This window comes from Opisthorchis viverrini (genome assembly GCF_000715545.1).
Source record: "Opisthorchis viverrini unplaced genomic scaffold opera_v5_55, whole genome shotgun sequence".
Classification (NCBI taxonomy): Eukaryota; Metazoa; Platyhelminthes; class Trematoda; order Opisthorchiida; family Opisthorchiidae; genus Opisthorchis; species Opisthorchis viverrini.
Window position 1 is genome coordinate 419,732 of NW_008751709.1, and position 19,562 is coordinate 439,293.

At 42.8% G+C, this 19,562-nt stretch overlaps 1 protein-coding gene across 1 annotated transcript in view; it reads right to left on the reverse strand.

Annotated features, from left to right (window-relative positions):
* Positions 1-19,562, reverse strand: part of T265_03609 (hypothetical protein) — a gene marked incomplete at both ends in the record, with an annotated part of 60,161 nt that overhangs the window by 36,999 nt on the left and 3,600 nt on the right. Inside the window, 2 exons of the mRNA XM_009168144.1 lie at positions 9,409-9,691; positions 11,285-11,419. Coding sequence (XP_009166408.1) covers positions 9,409-9,691; positions 11,285-11,419 — 418 coding nt within the window. The remainder of the gene's footprint in view (positions 1-9,408; positions 9,692-11,284; positions 11,420-19,562) is intronic.

A 19,562-nucleotide genomic window follows, 5' to 3' on the forward strand; every position in this document is an offset into this window, starting at 1 on the left:
GAAAGCGTAATTAATGTAAAAAAAAGCACTGGTTGAGTCCTATACAAAAACCAAGGATGACTGCCGAGCAAAACTGCTAACCCATACTGGAATTTACCCCAATTAATTGAAGAGTAGGATTGGCAACACAGTGTTTGATGAGCCGTTGGATTTTGGTTTGCAACTACATGAGAGTAACACTTTTGCCATTCAGTTTCCATGCGGAAACGGGGAGTTCAGACGACCTTTATTTCGAAATAATTTCAAAGGAGGGGAGTGCAGTAATTCACCTCACCCCGAAAAAACACCCATCGAAGAAACCATATTTGGGGCGGGAACTATCTTCCTTTCTAGCTTTTGATGTGTTGAAAAAGCTTTCAATTACGATTAAAATTTAGTTAAAAGCTGTGATTTGAGCAACACCGCTGCTACTCAAGAGACGTTTAATCATTGCACCATCAGTCACCAGGCCGGGTTTTCCAGACCCACTGAGATCGCACATTAATTCTTTTATCCCCAATTAGCTCTGGGAATCCCGAACTGGTAGCTCTAAACACGTAATTATCAACTAATTTCCTGAACAACTAATGTTTAAGCTACTAAAAATAACTAAAACATCACAGTTTTTTTCGAAGAATAATGATGCTAGAAGATCACTCAGTTGTTTTTTCAAGACGTTACATGCGTAGAACATATGAACTTCGAAACACAGAGCGCTGTCGCAGGCCGCATAAGAGATGTAGAATACCAGACACAAAGCCAATAGCTATGACCTTCATACCTCTGAAAAATGAACCAAGCTCTTCCCATAGCCATAGTGTACTTTGTTCCTGCATCTTAACAGCCACTAAAAGTACACTTGTAATTGTTAGCTACATTTAAGGAACCGAGGAAAATCCTAGGCCGTACAGCCTGGGATGACAGGACGACTGGACTGCGCGCTGTGTTTGCGACCCTACAGACTGCATCTGCTTGATTGGCTGCTAGTTTCTGTCCTTCACGCTATCAGCTTTTTTATCCGATCCTCTGTCATGCACCTTTGCTTCAGATCCCAACCCCGCACAATACATGTCCGGCGTACGTCGTCGTGTGTGATCCAGACGGGCTGGTCTAAGCAGGCAAAGGAAGCACGACTGCGAAGTATTCGTCAACTGCTGCAGTAATTGGGGTCCATAATTTTCATTGTGCTAATCATGTCAACGGAATACTTGAATTTCGTCCATGAGCAACAGCTGAAACGCATGCAGTGTTTCGCATATCGTTTTTCAATCGCGATGACACCACAGACTCGAATTGGTCCCGGCGACCTGCAGCAGCATCACGGAGTTTGCTTCCAACTCCCCAGCTAAGGTAAGATTCAGTTCTTGGTTTCGAAATTTTACCAAGCGTCAGTCTTTCAGCTCAGGGTGATGGCTGGAATACTCAGCCAACTTCCGTAAACTGGGCCAAGTGGAGCACGGGTGGAAACTTAATGCGAATATCCTTTCAAGAATACCGTCATCATGCTAAAGCAAAAAGTTGGTGAGCAGATGTTTTCGTTTTTCTGACCACTGATCGCCAGCTGATATTCAGTGTTGTCTAGGCTGGTGTAATTTTTAACAAATTCGAGGAACGAGTGTGGATTAACTAAAACCTAAAACCGAAGACATAAAACTCGATGGTTCTAGCTATCCTATGGTACGGTCTTGATGCGGTCTTGATCATATGCTGGCACAGCATAGAGTGGCATCTATTTGCACTGCCTGAGGTGAATACTTAGTTGGAGCAAATGGGTGCAGGACGCAGAGATTCTCCTACGGATGAACTGCAACTGGCCATGGTCATATTCAGCCGTCCACGGTGTTTTCTGAACTATGGGGAATACGGTTACGTAGCAGCTGAAGGATCCATTGAATGTAAAGAAAGGGAAATCTGAAAGCTCTGACGTAGATGTGGTGAAATAGAAACGAAGAGCAAAGCAGGACTACAAGGAGAGATCGGTACGAAGCGGGTGCCAGATTCTAATCAGCGATCTCCATTTTCGACTCAAGGGAATCGTCGGAGCTGTGGGGCCCAGACCTAGAAAAACCTGGATCTTCGGCAGCTGTACCGTCTTCGCATTTGACTACAACCACCGGACACTGTGAGCTGTCGGCCAAACGTCGCCGAATAAAATAGAGTTGGTAGTGCGATCATAGGTTTCCTAGATTAGCAGATAATTAATAATTCTACAAGGGCTTTAAAACTGACTTTCCATGATCAACGTCACATAGAACAAAACCAACAGAAATGTCTTAGCACACTGAATATTGAAGTATACTTCAACTGCGTTGGTGCTAGAGGTGATTCTCAATCACCATCGTCGTACAGACAATCGATTCATACTACGGCTAGCTGTAGGACTCCATGCGGGTGTATTCTGTGCTCGGCTTATCATTAGTTTGTCTCCAGCAGCGGTCATTGTTGGAATCAAATGCTAGACTGTATTAGTGCACAGGTGGTGATAGCCATAATACCAATCAGAAGGTGTATGTGCACTAATAGAAGTTTTTAGTGTGGTGGACAGTGGAGGGTTGCAACGCGTAAAAAAATAAATACAATGCGAAATGGGAGAGAGTCAAAAGGGAACTTATCGTATGTGAGAGTCTCTTGGTAAAAGTCCGGACGGTGGAAACGTGTTTTCTTCGCAGTATGGCTGCTACACGTGTTCCATGATTGTCCGTGGACTCGGAGTGCTTGGCTGACTCCTTGCTCCCTGCGCGCGCGCGAGTCTGTGTGTCCTGTCTGGGTTCGGTTTCCCTTTATGTAGGTCCCAGGGCGTATACGTGGGCTCGTCGGCACATGAGTGGTTGCTACGCTGACTGGGCGGTGCAGACAATCGATGTCCGATGAGTCAGCTTAATGCGACGTGTTTGTGCGTATGAGAAAAAAGACAAGCCTTGCGATCCAGTGAGCGACTGAGTTGAACAGTCAAGTATATGGGTGACGGGGTCGCTACAACGGTTCCCATTTTTGTCTGCAATACTCAGCTTGGAAACTGTGACATTCCGGATCGCCATGCCCAGACCTGTGCAAGCAATGGCTCTGTGACTACCGTTGCCCGGGTGAAGATGAACTATGGCTAAGGTTAACCAGCCATGGGTGTGCCTTGGGTGCGTCTTATACAGAGCGAGGACAGCCAGATATTCTTTACCCCACACCAGATGTAAACCATTCACTGATCCCAACCAATATGAACTCCCAATTGGGCATGCTGACGGCTTTAGAACTTTTTCCTCCTAGTAAACTTTCGGTCTCATTCTCCGGTGTTTATACCGAATACGAGGTATTCAGTTGGTTGCACAAACAGCTAAGCGCAGACCACATCTAATATTACTTGCTGAGCGGCGTGATTCATTGGTACATTTCGGTATTATAGGCGAATTCGGGAAGGAATGTCAGCCCACCATTTCGAACAAAGCGCACTAGCATTATAGTGGCCCTACACAACCATCTCGCCAAATCCGAAACTAAAGGTTTTATCTAATATTAAGATGTAAAAGAGCACAAATAAATACAAGATGTTCACCTTGTATTTATTTGTTAGTGCAATAAGCTGATATCAGCCGTTAGTAATTTTTAATGTAGATTGTGTCCTGTAAGTGAAGCTTGTCGTTGCTGAAAAGCCATTAAACACTGTAGGGCCGTTTCATTGTTATTAAGAATCATCAGAACTGCGTATCTCACAAAAATCTGGAATATTAGACCCGCATCTCCCCTCCTGATACTGTGAACGCTAACCTTCCAGAAGATTGGGTTCGAAACTTGTTAAACTTCCTTCAAATGCCCACTGCTGATGACTCCCGTTAAGGATGAAGCAGCTGTACAATATGTCATGGCTTTTCACACACAGGACAAAATCCCCATTAAAAATGACTAGATCTTTTCACATTGCAAAGTTCCCATTTTTGTCTGCAATACTCAGCTTGGAAACTGTGACATTCCGGATCGCCATGCCCAGACCTGTGCAAGCAATGGCTCTGTGACTACCGTTGCCCGGGTGAAGATGAACTATGGCTAAGGTTAACCAGCCATGGGTGTGCCTTGGGTGCGTCTTATACAGAGCGAGGACAGCCAGATATTCTTTACCCCACACCAGATGTAAACCATTCACTGATCCCAACCAATATGAACTCCCAATTGGGCATGCTGACGGCTTTAGAACTTTTTCCTCCTAGTAAACTTTCGGTCTCATTCTCCGGTGTTTATACCGAATACGAGGTATTCAGTTGGTTGCACAAACAGCTAAGCGCAGACCACATCTAATATTACTTGCTGAGCGGCGTGATTCATTGGTACATTTCGGTATTATAGGCGAATTCGGGAAGGAATGTCAGCCCACCATTTCGAACAAAGCGCACTAGCATTATAGTGGCCCTACACAACCATCTCGCCAAATCCGAAACTAAAGGTTTTATCTAATATTAAGATGTAAAAGAGCACAAATAAATACAAGATGTTCACCTTGTATTTATTTGTTAGTGCAATAAGCTGATATCAGCCGTTAGTAATTTTTAATGTAGATTGTGTCCTGTAAGTGAAGCTTGTCGTTGCTGAAAAGCCATTAAACACTGTAGGGCCGTTTCATTGTTATTAAGAATCATCAGAACTGCGTATCTCACAAAAATCTGGAATATTAGACCCGCATCTCCCCTCCTGATACTGTGAACGCTAACCTTCCAGAAGATTGGGTTCGAAACTTGTTAAACTTCCTTCAAATGCCCACTGCTGATGACTCCCGTTAAGGATGAAGCAGCTGTACAATATGTCATGGCTTTTCACACACAGGACAAAATCCCCATTAAAAATGACTAGATCTTTTCACATTGCAAAGAAATTGATAATTTGGAGTGTTCTTAGAGAAACCCTCAGTCGTAAAACTCCTACGAACATAAGTCAATCAAAACCATTTCCTTTTGTGCCTAATTTTGTAAGACTGTTACATTTCGTTCATTCAAAACGGATACGTGAACCAAGATTCCATATTCCAGTTGATCATAGTCTGTTTCGTACTCTCACACCTCCGCAGTCCAATAACACCATCAACATCCATGATCAGATTCTCTAGTTACGGTATATTAACAAAATCGCGAGCACAACAACTACCTAGTTAGGGAGTGTCAGGGCGCGCCCAGAAGAAAAGGCACATGTGCAGGGAGTGACGCATCCCCAAGGTCAGCATCGGTTCGACATGTCCGGAAAGTAGTTGAGTTGGCGGCTCTCACCAAACGGCTTAGCAACATACGACCAGCCTGGTGGGCCTGAGACTGTTCACGACCGGAACCCCACCAGTGGATGTACGGAACGGACAAGTGAACGACCATATATGGCCAATTAGTCATCCTATGTATTCACGCAGACGCTCTGCATGTTTTGTCCTGGCAATACAGCCGTGTCGCGAGTTCTCTGCTTTCTCCCTATCGCGTAGTCTGGCAGGCTCAGTGCCACCCACGATACAACGGGGAGGTTGGATCTTTTACTGCGCTGGCATTGTCACATACCTTAACGTATACGCTGATCTCAGTACCGGCCTCAAACTCTGCGACAGATCGATCAGAGGCCAGTTGCGTTCGCAATTCTGTTGGCGCAGTACGTCAATGTGCTTTTAGCGTTGGCCATATGTACATCTGCATTTATGAACTCCCGAAATTCTTCTCGGCTAATGTCGAGCTCATGAGCAGCTGAATGCTCAACATGAAGTGTTCACCACAAACGCGCCAGACGCATACATGGTTATTGTCGTAAACATCAGTCCCACTATCCCCTGAAGTCTTTGCACGCGTTCCATCCGGATGTGAGGGAGCCCGCAGATCATTTGGGCTGTGTAATAACAAATGCGTTGTGGTTGCTGAGGCGAGCTCTGCTGCGAACCAGCAACCAGGTTGTTTCTTGGTTGAACAAGTTGTATTCTCGAAAATGCTGGAATATCTAACTGGGCATGCAAAATTGGCCAATAGGTTCGACTATGTTCAGTTTGGAAGAGGCACCAAACTTGACAACTGAATGGAAGCAGATGATTTTATTAGCCTCATCCGCTCAGGCAACCGAACCCTTCTTCACAACCTGTATTTTGTTCCCTCTGAGCTGAGTACGGACCACCGAGGCGTCTGCTCGGCGATCCAACAACTTGAACAATCATTTATGTAATAGATGAAGATGCACCGACTGACTATAAACGTTCAAAAAGTAAAGAAGAATATAGTAATATTAGAAGTGAGAAATTGAGGTGCCAAGTCCATTTTTACTTTCCAGTACTCTTTGGGTGTCTGGACGAAATCAGCGTCTGGTCCATTGTGGAAGTCACACAGGCGACTCACCACTAGCGGTGGCAGATATTAGCTACTAATCCAGTAGGCAGAGTTTCGCAAATCATCTGTGAACTTTGGGTGCATAAATGTGATGTAGATTAGGTACAGTTTGCAGCTTCCTGAGTACACAGTCGATGAACGATATATCTGCGATTCCAATCCGTCCCAATGGTGTCCTTTCATTCATGCAACAGCGTCTTGGTCTATTCATTTGGAAATGATGAGCGATCGGCATCTTCGATGATCCCCAACTGGTAGACGATTCGTTGGCTTCGCTGCGAAATGTCAAACCCGAGGAGGATAGTAATAAATCTGATTTTGGTGTTAAGGGAGATTCATCAAAATATCCACTTTCAGCTTTATGTTGCAACAGGATGACTGCCCTCTCAATGTACCCTATTCAAATAGAAATGTGCACAGCCCGCATGTGGAATGAGTAAACTCTTCATTTACTTTCACACAGCATGGCGAATTTTCTTGAATTACGTGAGTTTATTTTGTAGGGGGACATTGGATATCCTTACATTCGTTGTCAAGCTTGATGCAGGACTATGTAATGTGTTTCATAGGCTGATGGGAAAGCACCATGCGTCTAGCTCAGTGAGTTACCGTTACGTTACGAGTATTCGTTGAAAATAAAGTGGGTTAATCTGCAAAGTAGGATCAAATAGTCAGTTGTGTATGATTTTCCTTTTTTGGTCAGTAAGTTGTGTGATCAGTATTGGCGGTTTTCAATTAACCGACGTGCCAGTATTGGATCAGCAAATTTGTTTTACGAGCAGATTCTGTCTCAGTGGCTTGAGTCTAATAATCACACCGTCGTTCAATGGATTAATCCAAGGTCAAACGTCAACACCTGCCCTTGAACATGCTCAATTACTCGTAGTCTATTTGATAGTCACTAAAATGTCAGGTTTTCCCCTCTCGGTATCATTACCCTGATAATCAATATCATCTTTTAGTTAAACACGTCACCAACTGGAAACTTTCCGTTTGGAATTTTTATGATTCAAATTTTCTGGTAATTTGTCAGGAACGCTTAGCTAACATCCAGCTCTGTCACTTCTATCGAGACTTTAGTGAGTCTCGCTTGAAGAGGTGTACAAACCGCTCACCTTGTCCGTCATATTGTGCGTTTTATGGTGTTGATCGAAGATGTCTCATGGTACCGAGCGCACAGAAGTTGCCGAGTGAGGCAGGGGTAGACTGTTTATTATTTTGCACCTGTATAATATACGACAACCCGAAACAACGGGGTAATGTCCGTAACTTTCCAGTAGGCAGTCATCGTGGTAGTCACTTTTGACATGAGGTACATCCGTGGTGTGTGTGGGGTAGATTATTCATCAAAATGGTCTGGCAAAGTTAAGATGAATTCGGTGCTATCGTCCTCGAGAATTTCCACAGTTGAGGATTCTTTACGGCTTGGATTCAATCACAGCATCCGCCAGTTCCTTCAATCAACCGTCAAAAAAGGCTGGTAGATATAGCTATGCGTCGTGACTACCTTTTTGCGCTATTCATGGGATATTCTTTCTAGCACTGCCTGATCACATGCCCAAGAAGAGACATTTGGGCGCCTGCTGATACGAACGATCTTGCGTGGTCTACGTCTGGTCGCCGTCGTCTAGCTGACCTGGCGGGCCTGTCACACCAAATAGATTTCAATGAATGAAGTGACAAAAATGTCGCTGATCAGGTTCAGCAAAGGCATCGCAATTATACAGTCTGAAACTGTAGTGCCGAGCCAGAAAAATTATTCGAATTGATGTAGTCATCTAATTATTTTTCACGATGGGCACAGATACGTTCCGTCTTCACATATTCATGTAATGGCGTGGGCCACGGAAACAATAGTCCAAGTTGATAGCGTCAAAATGACAGTACTTGATCGCGAAAGATCCCCGTCACGAACCAACCAGTGTGTTTCAAATAACGTTAAAACTTAAAAGTCACACACGATGAAAGCTTACAAGTGAACCGGGTTGAAATTCAACAGTCGCGTGCCAACATCAGATGAATCGAAACTCAAAACATTGACGGGGTCAATCAGGCAATTACCCAACAGCGCACCAGGAGTGGTAGATGGCTCAACTCCTTGTCAATGAAACTGCAAGTTCTTGTTCTCACATTTTCTTGGAAATCAGCTTCGGTTTTTTGTAGGAATCTATTTGTTCATATATCTATTACTCCGTCCTTCTCTTTCCTAGACTGGGGGAGAAGAATCTCGAAAACGTTGTTTTTTTGCAGTGGAATCTGAAGTCCTGGTCTGAAGTTAGGTTCGGAGAATGGGATTCAGTTGGATGCCCGTATATTCACACCATCATCACACTATGGCCGGTTGGAAATTTCGGTGAAAATGAACCGCGACACCAGTGCATTTAATAAACTGATAAATTCAGTAACATAGCTTCTAGGGTCTAGTGAGCTACCATAAGACATGCGTTTTTTGCGCGTTGCTGTTTAATCCAGCTTACGCTTGATGACTGATATCCACGCAGTCTATGCGTCCTCTCTCGGAATTTGATACCAGTTTGATGTCTAGTTCTCATTTCACGGCTTTGCAATTTAACCAGATACACGCATTCCGTCCAGTTAAAATGTTCTTTCTCTCATAGTCAGTATATAATGAAGTAAGCCGAAGACGAGAGTACATAGAATATTTCCCTTCATCTCGTGACTCTGTCGAAGAACGGCCACACCACAAAAGACCTCATTTACACAGTATGATCCTTCTCGAAGATATTCCATGAGGAGAATATCGGCAAATGGGGCAGTGTAAATCATCCATACTGGACGTTTCGTACGCTTGTATTCCTCGACAAAAAGTCCTGTGTGAACGTTTAGCGGCGGACGTATTTAACTCAAACATCTTTCTGATATACCTAGGTTGCTAGCATGGAGCCTGCGATGAACGACGGCTATACTAGGTGTTTAGATGAATGCACTGACTCAATGCATTTCTAAAAGTGGAAACCATACGATACTGGTAAACCAAACAAGCGTTGAAAAGCGGGTCGTATGATCGTCGGTACAGGACGTCTATAAAATAAGCCAAATCAAGTATAACTCTACGTTTCTGGTTATTGTTGAACAAACTCACTAGAAATACTCTTCGGTTGAAGAGAAATAAGTCACATTTTCCTGGACCAAAAAAGAGATATTTTCGTGGATTGTAACACCTTCCTCTTCACCTTCTGTGAGTGTATGGTTAACCAGTTTTTGGTAGACAGTCACACAGGAGTTGGTATTCCACCAATTGTTGCAGCTGTCCCAGGGCACATGGGGCTTCATTGCATCAAACATGTAGAACAATGCCCATGCCATGACTGTGTTGTAGTACCAGGCAGTGTAACTGGCAATTATGCATATACCGAATCCAATACCTGGAAGTAAAACGAAAGACACAGTTAAATTCGGCAATACTGTGGAATGATGAAACGTTTGCGATCCAACTGCCAAGCTCGGCGAACAGACCAAACAACCAAACAGTTAAATTCATTTGGATAATTCGCAGAAATCGACTCCGAGTTGGAATAGGACTGCTGCACGAAAGAAACATTTGGGCACCGGTCCGCATAATGTGAACGAACATGGTTGATGGGGTTCAAGCAATATATAAAGTTTGATGGATGCTGTGACTAGATGAAAACTTTTTATTTTATTTTTCCATGATAACCGTCATGTATTAATTGAACTTGCCAAGGTCCAACGATAAGTCACCCTAATGCTACCTGTACAGTATGTGTATCGTTTCTCTGAAAGGGTTCATTAGCACATCGTGGTCTAAAATTGGTGTCCTTCTCCTTCATATATGGGAATAAAGATTGGCTAGTGAGGTGTTTAAAAAGATTAAGTGCTTATTGGGGGTGGTAGGGTAACGGCCACTATCATGTGATGAGTTTTATCAGTAATGGGTTTGTCTGAGGCGTCCCAGGCTCTTGTATAAATTAGGGTAACCCGGTTTTTTTCGGTTATATAAAAAATGTAGACGAGGCAGAGGGAAATGGGCCCATGACTGATCAGCAGCTGTCTAGATTCAACAACCAGTTTACTGAAACAAAAGCAAATAGCCAGGTTACCACATTTGACACATTTTGTAAGGTGCTCCTCTTCTACAGCCAACCTCAAATAAAGTGGCGACTTTCCCAAAATGGCACTTCACAGGGAACCTTGCGAATGTTATGGAAACAGTCTAAGACTACTCCCAACACAATACAGGAACCATTTTGTACAATCTCTGTACAGTCTCCCTTCTAAGAGAGCATAACCACCGCATAGCCCGATCGGTTTACCGGTCTGCTTTCCTTTTTGTCACCCCCTAGCGATCGCATCCGCTGAGGATGGGCAAAAAGGTACATTGTGCAAGTAATACGACTAATCCCGAGACCTCAGTCCTGAATGAGACCAACGGCCTCCGTACAGCCTGCCAAATCTTATAAAGTTGTGAAGCGCGTTTTGATCAGAGTGTTCAGAAAAAGCTAGGAAATAGTTAAATGTAGAGCGTTTTGGCTGATATGCAGAATACGAAACCAAGGAAGACGGTAAAAAGATCTCGGGGAACTCTAATGGCAACCATCAAGCTGCTCTCAGTGAAGAACGTTTTCAAGACCAAATCAGTTCCCTAATGAATTCGCATTGATATGCTTTATCCGAACCAACTAACAGATCCTTGATCTATGGGCCTAGAAACTCCGATAGAGTCTTGAATAAAAGTATAATTTCCTGCTCTGAGCTTTAGCCCAGGCGAGATGAGAACCCATCTTTACCATAGGCGAGATTAGTTAGCTAAAACCTTTTTTGTTTTTCCTTCTTTGATAGAGATTTCTAGTTAGTTAGCTCTGCATCTGGTGGTTGGTTGTACAGTGGCACAGGGTCGAAGCCGTGAATGAGAGGAGAGTGACACCAACGCACAGATACCTCATGATAGCCCACCCAAATTACTGAATGAAAGCCACCAAAATAACCGGAAGACTTACCACTGAACATTGGGCAAATTCGTTTCCACACAGTAAGACATCCACTTCGTTGAAACTGCCCAAGTGCTAGTTCTAGGTAGAACAGAGGTAGTCCACCAAGTATGTACATCACCACGTAAGGAATGAGGAAGGCACCTGGATTTATAAAGACAGAAACAGATAATGACCATATCGGAAACGTGAAATACACATACGTTGGTAGGTTCAAGATATAAATTAGTGAGAAAAGAACCAGAAAAGGCACGTTAAGGTATTCTGAAGGTATACTGAACGCCACCTAACTGATCTTGTCAGCACTGAATTTTTGGTGCCAATCGCTGCATTTGATCTGATGACCTTGTGGTGCTTTTGTAGACCAAAAGCGTGTTCAACACTGAGCACGCTTCCGACATAGTGCGCAACTTTTAAGGTTGCTGAAAACTCCTCCAGGCCTTCTACAACTGGTTCTCTCCTAATAGGGATCTTCAAGTGGAGCAATCCTCAGGTTGGCGTCAGCAATAAATTCCATCCGAACTCCAAATTTTACGCAGCTGGAAAACTATATTAACTTTTGAGCTACACCTGTGTTAACGGGAGGCTCACCTGAATCTTCTGTTTACAATTTTCCAACTGGAAGCGTGGCACAGAGGTCAGCTCATGCTCCAGTTCGCGACATTTGAAATAACACACTATGTGTAAAGTTACTGGAAGCTATTCGATATCGCATATCACATATCACATATATCACACGTATATATCACATATACGCTGTCTTCATGATTAGTTGTACCATGACGAATAGATCGAAAATTAGCCTGTTAGACAGAAATATTCTATCTTTTTGATCTACCGCTGATAGTTTCAATACATTAATTGAGGCAGCGGTTACAGATCTAGTCAACCATCGATGATGAAACCGTCATTCGATCCACTTTATTGATTAAATCGCAGCAGATTGACCCACTTGGTGACTTTGATTGATTCCGTCTCGTTGATAAGCTTTGTTGTGGATTGCTGTAAACATTTCTCAAAAACACGTATCTTCGGAGGAACAGAACAACAAATCGAATTTTTGTTCAGAAACAGCTTCTCTCGAGTGAGTTTTTCAACGTGGTATGTCTAGCCTCCATGTACATGTATAAAAGCCGGATAGATGTAGCTGAATCGGGAGTCAGCAGACTGCCCCAGATACACACTGAAGATAAAATTATGTGACCGGCCATATTTACTACAGCGATGTCTATGTTTACAGTGGAAAAATCTTTAGACCTTGAACTGGGGGTTCTACGTTTCCATTTTTTCCGTGTCAGAATCTCCCCTTGCCGGTGAGATATCAAGCTATTCGTTCATGGTCCCTCATTGGATGACCAGCCTCTGCTCCAAAAGCTTTATTCGAAACAGTCCATAATGTTATCAAGAGTACATACAATTTTAAACTACTCCCTTGTTTTCATCTAGTTACGGGCTGAGAAATGTACAATAACAACACAACGCGACTTCGCTATGAAAGCAGCTTTGTCAAGACGGATTATGCGGAATTTCAGTACAAACTCAACAACCTACATCGACCACAATAAAGTGGTTCGAGATATACTCAACGTATTAGGCTGTTTGCTCCTTGGTATCGGAACTAATTTCTGCGATATAAACTTCACTGCACGATTAAAAGTGGTTGGTCTACTGTCACTATGTAGAAGCTGTGGTATCCGCTATCTCAAACTGGTTGATTCTGCGTCACACCTTGGAGAAGGTTCATTTCATCCTGGTAGGAGATCAGTAGTAGGTCAATTTAAAATCTGTTCTGAATCGATGACCGTGTACACTTAGTGTAATTTGCTTGTGACTGCTGCACGGAATCGTTCAACTGTTATAGTAGTATAGTCGAATGCTCCACCTATGTACTACCGAACTCTTCATGAGACTGCAGTCCGAGCAGTCGCGGAAGTAATAACGAGCAAGAAAGCTTGCCACATGATCGTTTGAGGAACAAGAATGTGAGGATGTTCTTGTTGACTGAAACTTCCGCCTTCTTCGACCAAAAAGAAATGCATTCGAAGCATATGAAAATTATTATTTTAGGGTTATTGCTGGAAATATAAGTGTAAGCTGCGGGAACATTTATCCATAAAATAAATTGTGATGTAGCTGAAGGTTAAGTTACCTGACACTTGGTGTCCTAAATCAAATAGATCAATGCGGATTCAAGTTAAGGACCACTGTTTACAAATAAATTGACACATTTGTGTATGTATAGTGTTGGCTTATCCGAACAGTAGCGGTGAGGAGTTTGAGCCTGAAAGAGACTTTGCAAAATTACATGGCTACTGACAGTGATCTACTCACATCACATTTGTTTGTGAGCATTCATTATTGAAAGGATAGCCAAATCTCTGCAGACGGGTGTTTTTTCTTCTCCAGTTCATGAGAAATCAGAAAATCTCTGGATATACAATCGTTTTTCGTTATTTCGAGACCTCAATACACTGGTTTATCGAAATTCATAAATGATGACTAGATACGAATATTTGTTTTCACGTCTGAAAATGCACTGAAAATGTCCTTTCTTGTCCGTAATGAACTGCTTCAAGCCATGACGTTACAGTGGAACTGCCCACCATACTTTTTTGTTGTTTCTCTGCGGCAACTCAGAACTGCAAGTCAGGACTTGTAAGTTAGGTACAATGAGTACGGCGAGCTTTCTCGTCAATCCAGTTATTTTTCGTTCCTTCATATTTATACTAGAGTGGCTTAAGCACGATCTGTATTCGTGTTTCTCCATTTGAATTCACCGACTAAAAAATTATGTGGTGCCTCTTCTTCATGAACAATTTTCGATCTGAGCATCGAACCAGGGATGACTAATTGACCCTTTTAACGAAATCTGCTTTCGAATTAATCCTCAGTATTCCCAAATCTGGATATAAAAACTGAGTGCTGCGTGGAGGATTTGGTCCCTTTTTCGTCTTTTTTGATCGATTCAGCGGAGAGTTTGTGCATTTGTGTCCGTGTACATTACGTATATGATGTATGAATGTAACATCACCCGAGTGACTTCGACGTTCAATTTTTTCGAGACATTTAACTACCAGATAATGTTTCACACTTTTTCCTCAAGAACACATTTAAGGAAGAGACAAAATGGTAAAAAAAATTATTCGTATCGATGTGAATGGCTGTACTCACCTGCATTTCTCAGTATCCCCTAAACTTGAGACAGAAAAGTGAAACGATAAATGCGAATATCGGTCCTACAGTAGTTTGTTCTATTGGTACAGTTTTTCTTGTATCGTCTTTGGGCATAAAAGGCTACAAAAGATTCCAATCTCCCAGATGTAGGAACGGGTTTTGTTGTGAGGCTTCCGCTCGCTGAATACTTATCCTGTAAGGTTTCACTCACAAGTATACAGTTCGTACAGAACATTTTATATTGTAAAGTTTCATGTATATAGTTGGTAAATAATTTTCTTGCGTAAGTGGTATTCTTTATTACCTATGTCGGTCAATGGGTTTTGATAGAATTCCGGCCGGGATGATGGGAGATTAACGGATATCCCATAAAAGACACACAAGCCTACAAAACGTTTACGCGAAGTGCTGTCAATTGTACATTAATTTGAGCTTTACGGGACACTACTGAATTTCGGCTGAATCTCGGGTTTATGTTGTTCCTATTTGGTCTACGCCTCTTTTACTGTTTCAGAGTGGGGCTAAGTATAGAAAAGTACTGGAGGGAAATGTACTTCTATTTCCATGACTAAAAATACTGTACTATTTGATGCGATAATTGTTAAGTCATGGGATTCCAAATGTTGTGGCACCGATCGACCAAATGTTTGTGAACAGTGAATGATTCGAGAACTTTGGTGCATTGAGGACGGACGGTCTTCATCTGATGTTCACAACTGCTGCATCATAGTCTTTTTAGGCATAATCGGTCTGACCGCTAAGCGTGTCGGTCACTTAGACATTTGTTCCCAATACCCCCACTGATTCTCACTGCAGCCACATATGGGAGTCACGTACCAACCTGTCAGTCCATAAAAGCCACCAATCAGTGGCCTGCTTCAGCTCGGCGCGTGAATGCGAAGGCCGCGGTGGATGTGATGGCACCGATGCAATGCACTGGCGCAGTGGTGACTAGTCCGCTCGACCTTGCTCTCTATTGACCTGAGAGCTAGGCCGTCTGCTTAAGGACGTACCTTTGGGGCACATGACGTAGACAGGCCCATTAAATCGCGTTCTCTTCTCCACTGCTTTCGCCAGTGTGTACGTGGGTGGGCTTGTTTTTGAGCGGCCACTGATCTTACGTGACCAAGGGCTTGTGAGAATGTCGTGGCCTTCCACCACCTAAGGTGAACGTCCGAGATGGGGAGGGTAATGAGAACAGCTGGCTCGATGCAATGGAAAAAATCTACTGAGGTTCTATTGAGAAAAGTTGAAACAGCACTAGGGGACAAAGTTCTGGAATAACATTCGGCGGAAGTGAGTAAGCCTGTCGGGATTGTCTACCTGTTCAGATATTTTGCTGATATCACGATGGGATCGGCGATCTGCGAAAGGGCAAGTAATTCTGAAGGAATTCATCAGGATGTCTTCGTAACAATGTGTCCTTGAGACCCCCAGGCTCAGTGAGTACAATCCACAGTCTCACTACGTATGCATATTTCCAGTTTGTATCGTACTGCCGACCACGGGCAACATCATTGGACTCGCTTTAGAATACTTTAAGGTTCTTATCGAGATTTCTCAACGAATAAGACGTATGGATGTCGATAGCCGCAGGATCTAGTGGGACTCAACAAGACTTGGCAAGATATACTGAAACACAACCCGAGGGAGTTCAGTGAATTGGTGATACACGGACGTGGAAAGTTTCATTTTGAGATTACAGAGCACACAAATACAAACAGTCTCACAGGGACCAGCACCAATTTGCACCAAAAAGCCGTACACCATAGGTCATTCACATTCTATTTGCGGTGTACCTCATGGCACATTTACGCACATTCTACGTACAAAGAGAGTTGTTGATGAAATACACTCATTTGCAAATCAATCTGGTTTTCACGAGAGACTCGACTGAATCTCTCATTTATGATACTCTACAACTGAATGTGCTGTACACAGATCGCCTCATATTTCAGATAGTACGATATTCGAGAAATCGCAGTATATTTTCACTAAGGAAACTACTCACAAGTTTGCTGAGTATATCTCTCGAAAACAAGCCAATTTGGGTCTAAGTAGAACATAAGGTTGACGGAAACTCGGGGACTACGCCTACCTGATGAGCCCCAAGAAGGGCGAAACCGGTCGTGGGCTGTCGAAGAGTTTTCAGCAGCCTTGTGAGTAGTTTACTTTATGAAAAAGAGCTGTTGATTGTTTTCACTTGCGTAGCTGCTTGTGATCCCCACAGAACACTATATAGGATTTTGTGCTATTTCAGACTACATAAATCTTAAAATAATCATATCTTTCAGTAATTTGAACAACGCATTATGAAGAAAAAATGGCGGATCCTACAGGCATTTTGCGTGACCTGGTTAGTACCAAAGTACCGAACGACCAGAAAACCAATCGTTAAAATGTCTCTGCAACAGTGGAGTGGCAGACGAGTCCTGCTGTTGGCTTCTCCACTGGGTTCCGCTGATGACACTGGCAATGAGGATTTCACAGAGCTTGATTAAAGGAGATTCACCGTGGGTAATGCCGTGGCATTGTTAACTGAGAATGAGTGAAGGACTTGTTGACCAACATCAAACATCCGAGTTGCCTGTACCACACAAAGTCGGACAATTTGATAGAAACTGGATGTTTGTCCCAATTTGACACCAGATGGTAGCCACATGATGCAGCTCATCTAATCTAATCAATCACACAGTGATTGGCGCAGGTCAAACTTGGACTATTTAAGATGTACGCTAAAGAGGTTTTATGAACCTCTGCCAACAAAGTGTTTGAGAATGTAGTCATTCTGTATATTCATGTATATTAGCGTGTCATCTGATTCATCGTTAAGTCACACAATATCTTATCATCTGCCTGCTGTTTGACCTTTACTGCGCTAAATCTTGTGCTCTCGCAGCAGAGTGAATGCCGTGGGATGAAAATAACAGTTACAGTCCTATATCAGTCTCCACAAAGTGCAAACAGGCTACTGTGGCTGCCATCACATGTTTCCCCTAATTAAAGGCAATAACTGACTAGATGCTGTACTAGTCAAATAAGGGATGTTTTAACCTTCAAAAACCAAACAACATGTACTTCTACAATGTTAGGAAGAGCATTCTGTACGCTTCAATGATCTCTTCAGTCATGTTACTTGATTACACTTTTCAGCTTGCAGTTGTGGTTGGTTGTACGATATGATCAAACGAGGGATTTGAATTTGGCTGACATGTGTACCAGTCATTTTACGATGTCGTGTGGTTTTTGAGCAAAGGATCTCACGGTATGTGCTGATTCTAAACGGCATACAAACTTAAGAGGGAGGTGGTACTCCCATCCGGCGTTGTGATGTAAACCGTAAGAGTGCACTTTTGAGGACCAGGCATTGACATATCCTGTATACTGTTTTATTAAACGAAATGTTCTTAGCTCAGTGAGCAGACTACCAGCTATACTATTTTATTCAGTATCTCCAAGAACTTGAGTTGAAGCGATGTACTAAAGCGGCTACTTAAGGACTGTTGTTTGAAAGTATATATTGAGTAACGTCAAGAGGTAAAAGCAGAGCTCCATTGAAGAGAAGTCATTGCAAGATACCTGATTAAAAATTTGTTCGGACCTCTTGTGAATACTCCACCAGCTTTGGCGTGCTTGTTCGTGGTCATGTGCTGTTTTTTCCGGGGAATACTAGTATGTACAGCCTAAGTCTTATTCTGAGAATAACCCCCATGTTCTTGGTCTTTTATGAGTCTTTAGGTGTTCTTGTTTACTTAGTTTGTCCAGGGTTGAAATCCAGTGGAGTGATACGGATGATGCCGCGTGGCCATTGACGTTTTCACTTGCTATCAATAAATCGGGTATAATGTGCGTTCTAGTATAGAGCCAAGGGTTCACAGGTAAGGTAGGAAAAAGGCTGATAGAATCGAAGCAAATGAACAAATTAGTTCATTGTCGATTTTGAGGGCGTAGCTGAACTGGTTGGATTGTTGCTATTGGTATCAGGCTGAATGTCTTATGAATGCCTTTGCATGAAAATAACTAGTGGTTAACCATACATCAAGGGGTAGAAGTGGCTACCGATATCAACAGGGTTACATAATAATAAAGTTACCTCTCTGTCGCATTTACTATCAGTTGAGGGTGTATACTGTAAATCGTCCAAGCCGATGGGCCTTGGTTGTAGAATACTAAGGAACCGCAGGAAGCATCGGGTAAAAATGAGTACACTTTCCGCTGTCAGAATATGACACCCAAAGCTAGACCCACCTTAGACCCGTGGAACTCAGTTGATTTTCGTACCAAAGTTGGGCTTTTACATGATTTGTCCAGTGCCTTCTGTTTGGCAATATCATTTCATTATTACACAGTAGAAAAGGGATAACGTCTGCACTAACAGGGTCCTTAGATGAATGATATATCTTATTTCTACTCACGGAACACAAATCTATGCTTTCAGACCCCAACGCTATGGCAACATATCTGGCGTTGCCAAATGATGTCGCCACTCGGGCATTTTTCATACGGGTGGGAATTTTTGGATGTTCCGGTCAAACATCAGCTACTCACAAATGAATATGGTGTAAAATTTGTCAATATTTACAATGAAAGTTGGGTAGGGCTGGATTCATTTCAGTAAACCTTGAACGGACTGTTTGAATTTTTAACGTACTGGTGACTAGGGAAAGCAGAATTAACTTGCAAGCGTTACTCCAAGGACTGTGAAAACGATGGCGGTCTTCGTAAAGACATTTAATTTATGAACCGACTGAACGTCTTACAAGATACTCTTTTTTTCGCATGGATATCGAATAAACTACCATCGATCCCAATTTAAGTAGCATTTGAGGAGCGAAAAAATTCGTGGGTAGCTTACCGTCTGGTTTGCCTTGTTTGTAATTCAAGTTGAGGTCCTCCCTGGAATGACAGGCAAAAGTTCTCCACTCTAATCGGCAGGTCCGGCTGACGTTAAAATTACAACTACCTTCGCTAGACACAAATAACTCATACTCACACAGTATAGTTTGATGGCTTTCTGAATATTCACATGCGTGTCTTTCTTCTGATACACTTATCACTGTTCATTGATCGAATGGTTTTCTTGGCCTAATAAGTAATCACGTGAATTGAGTTA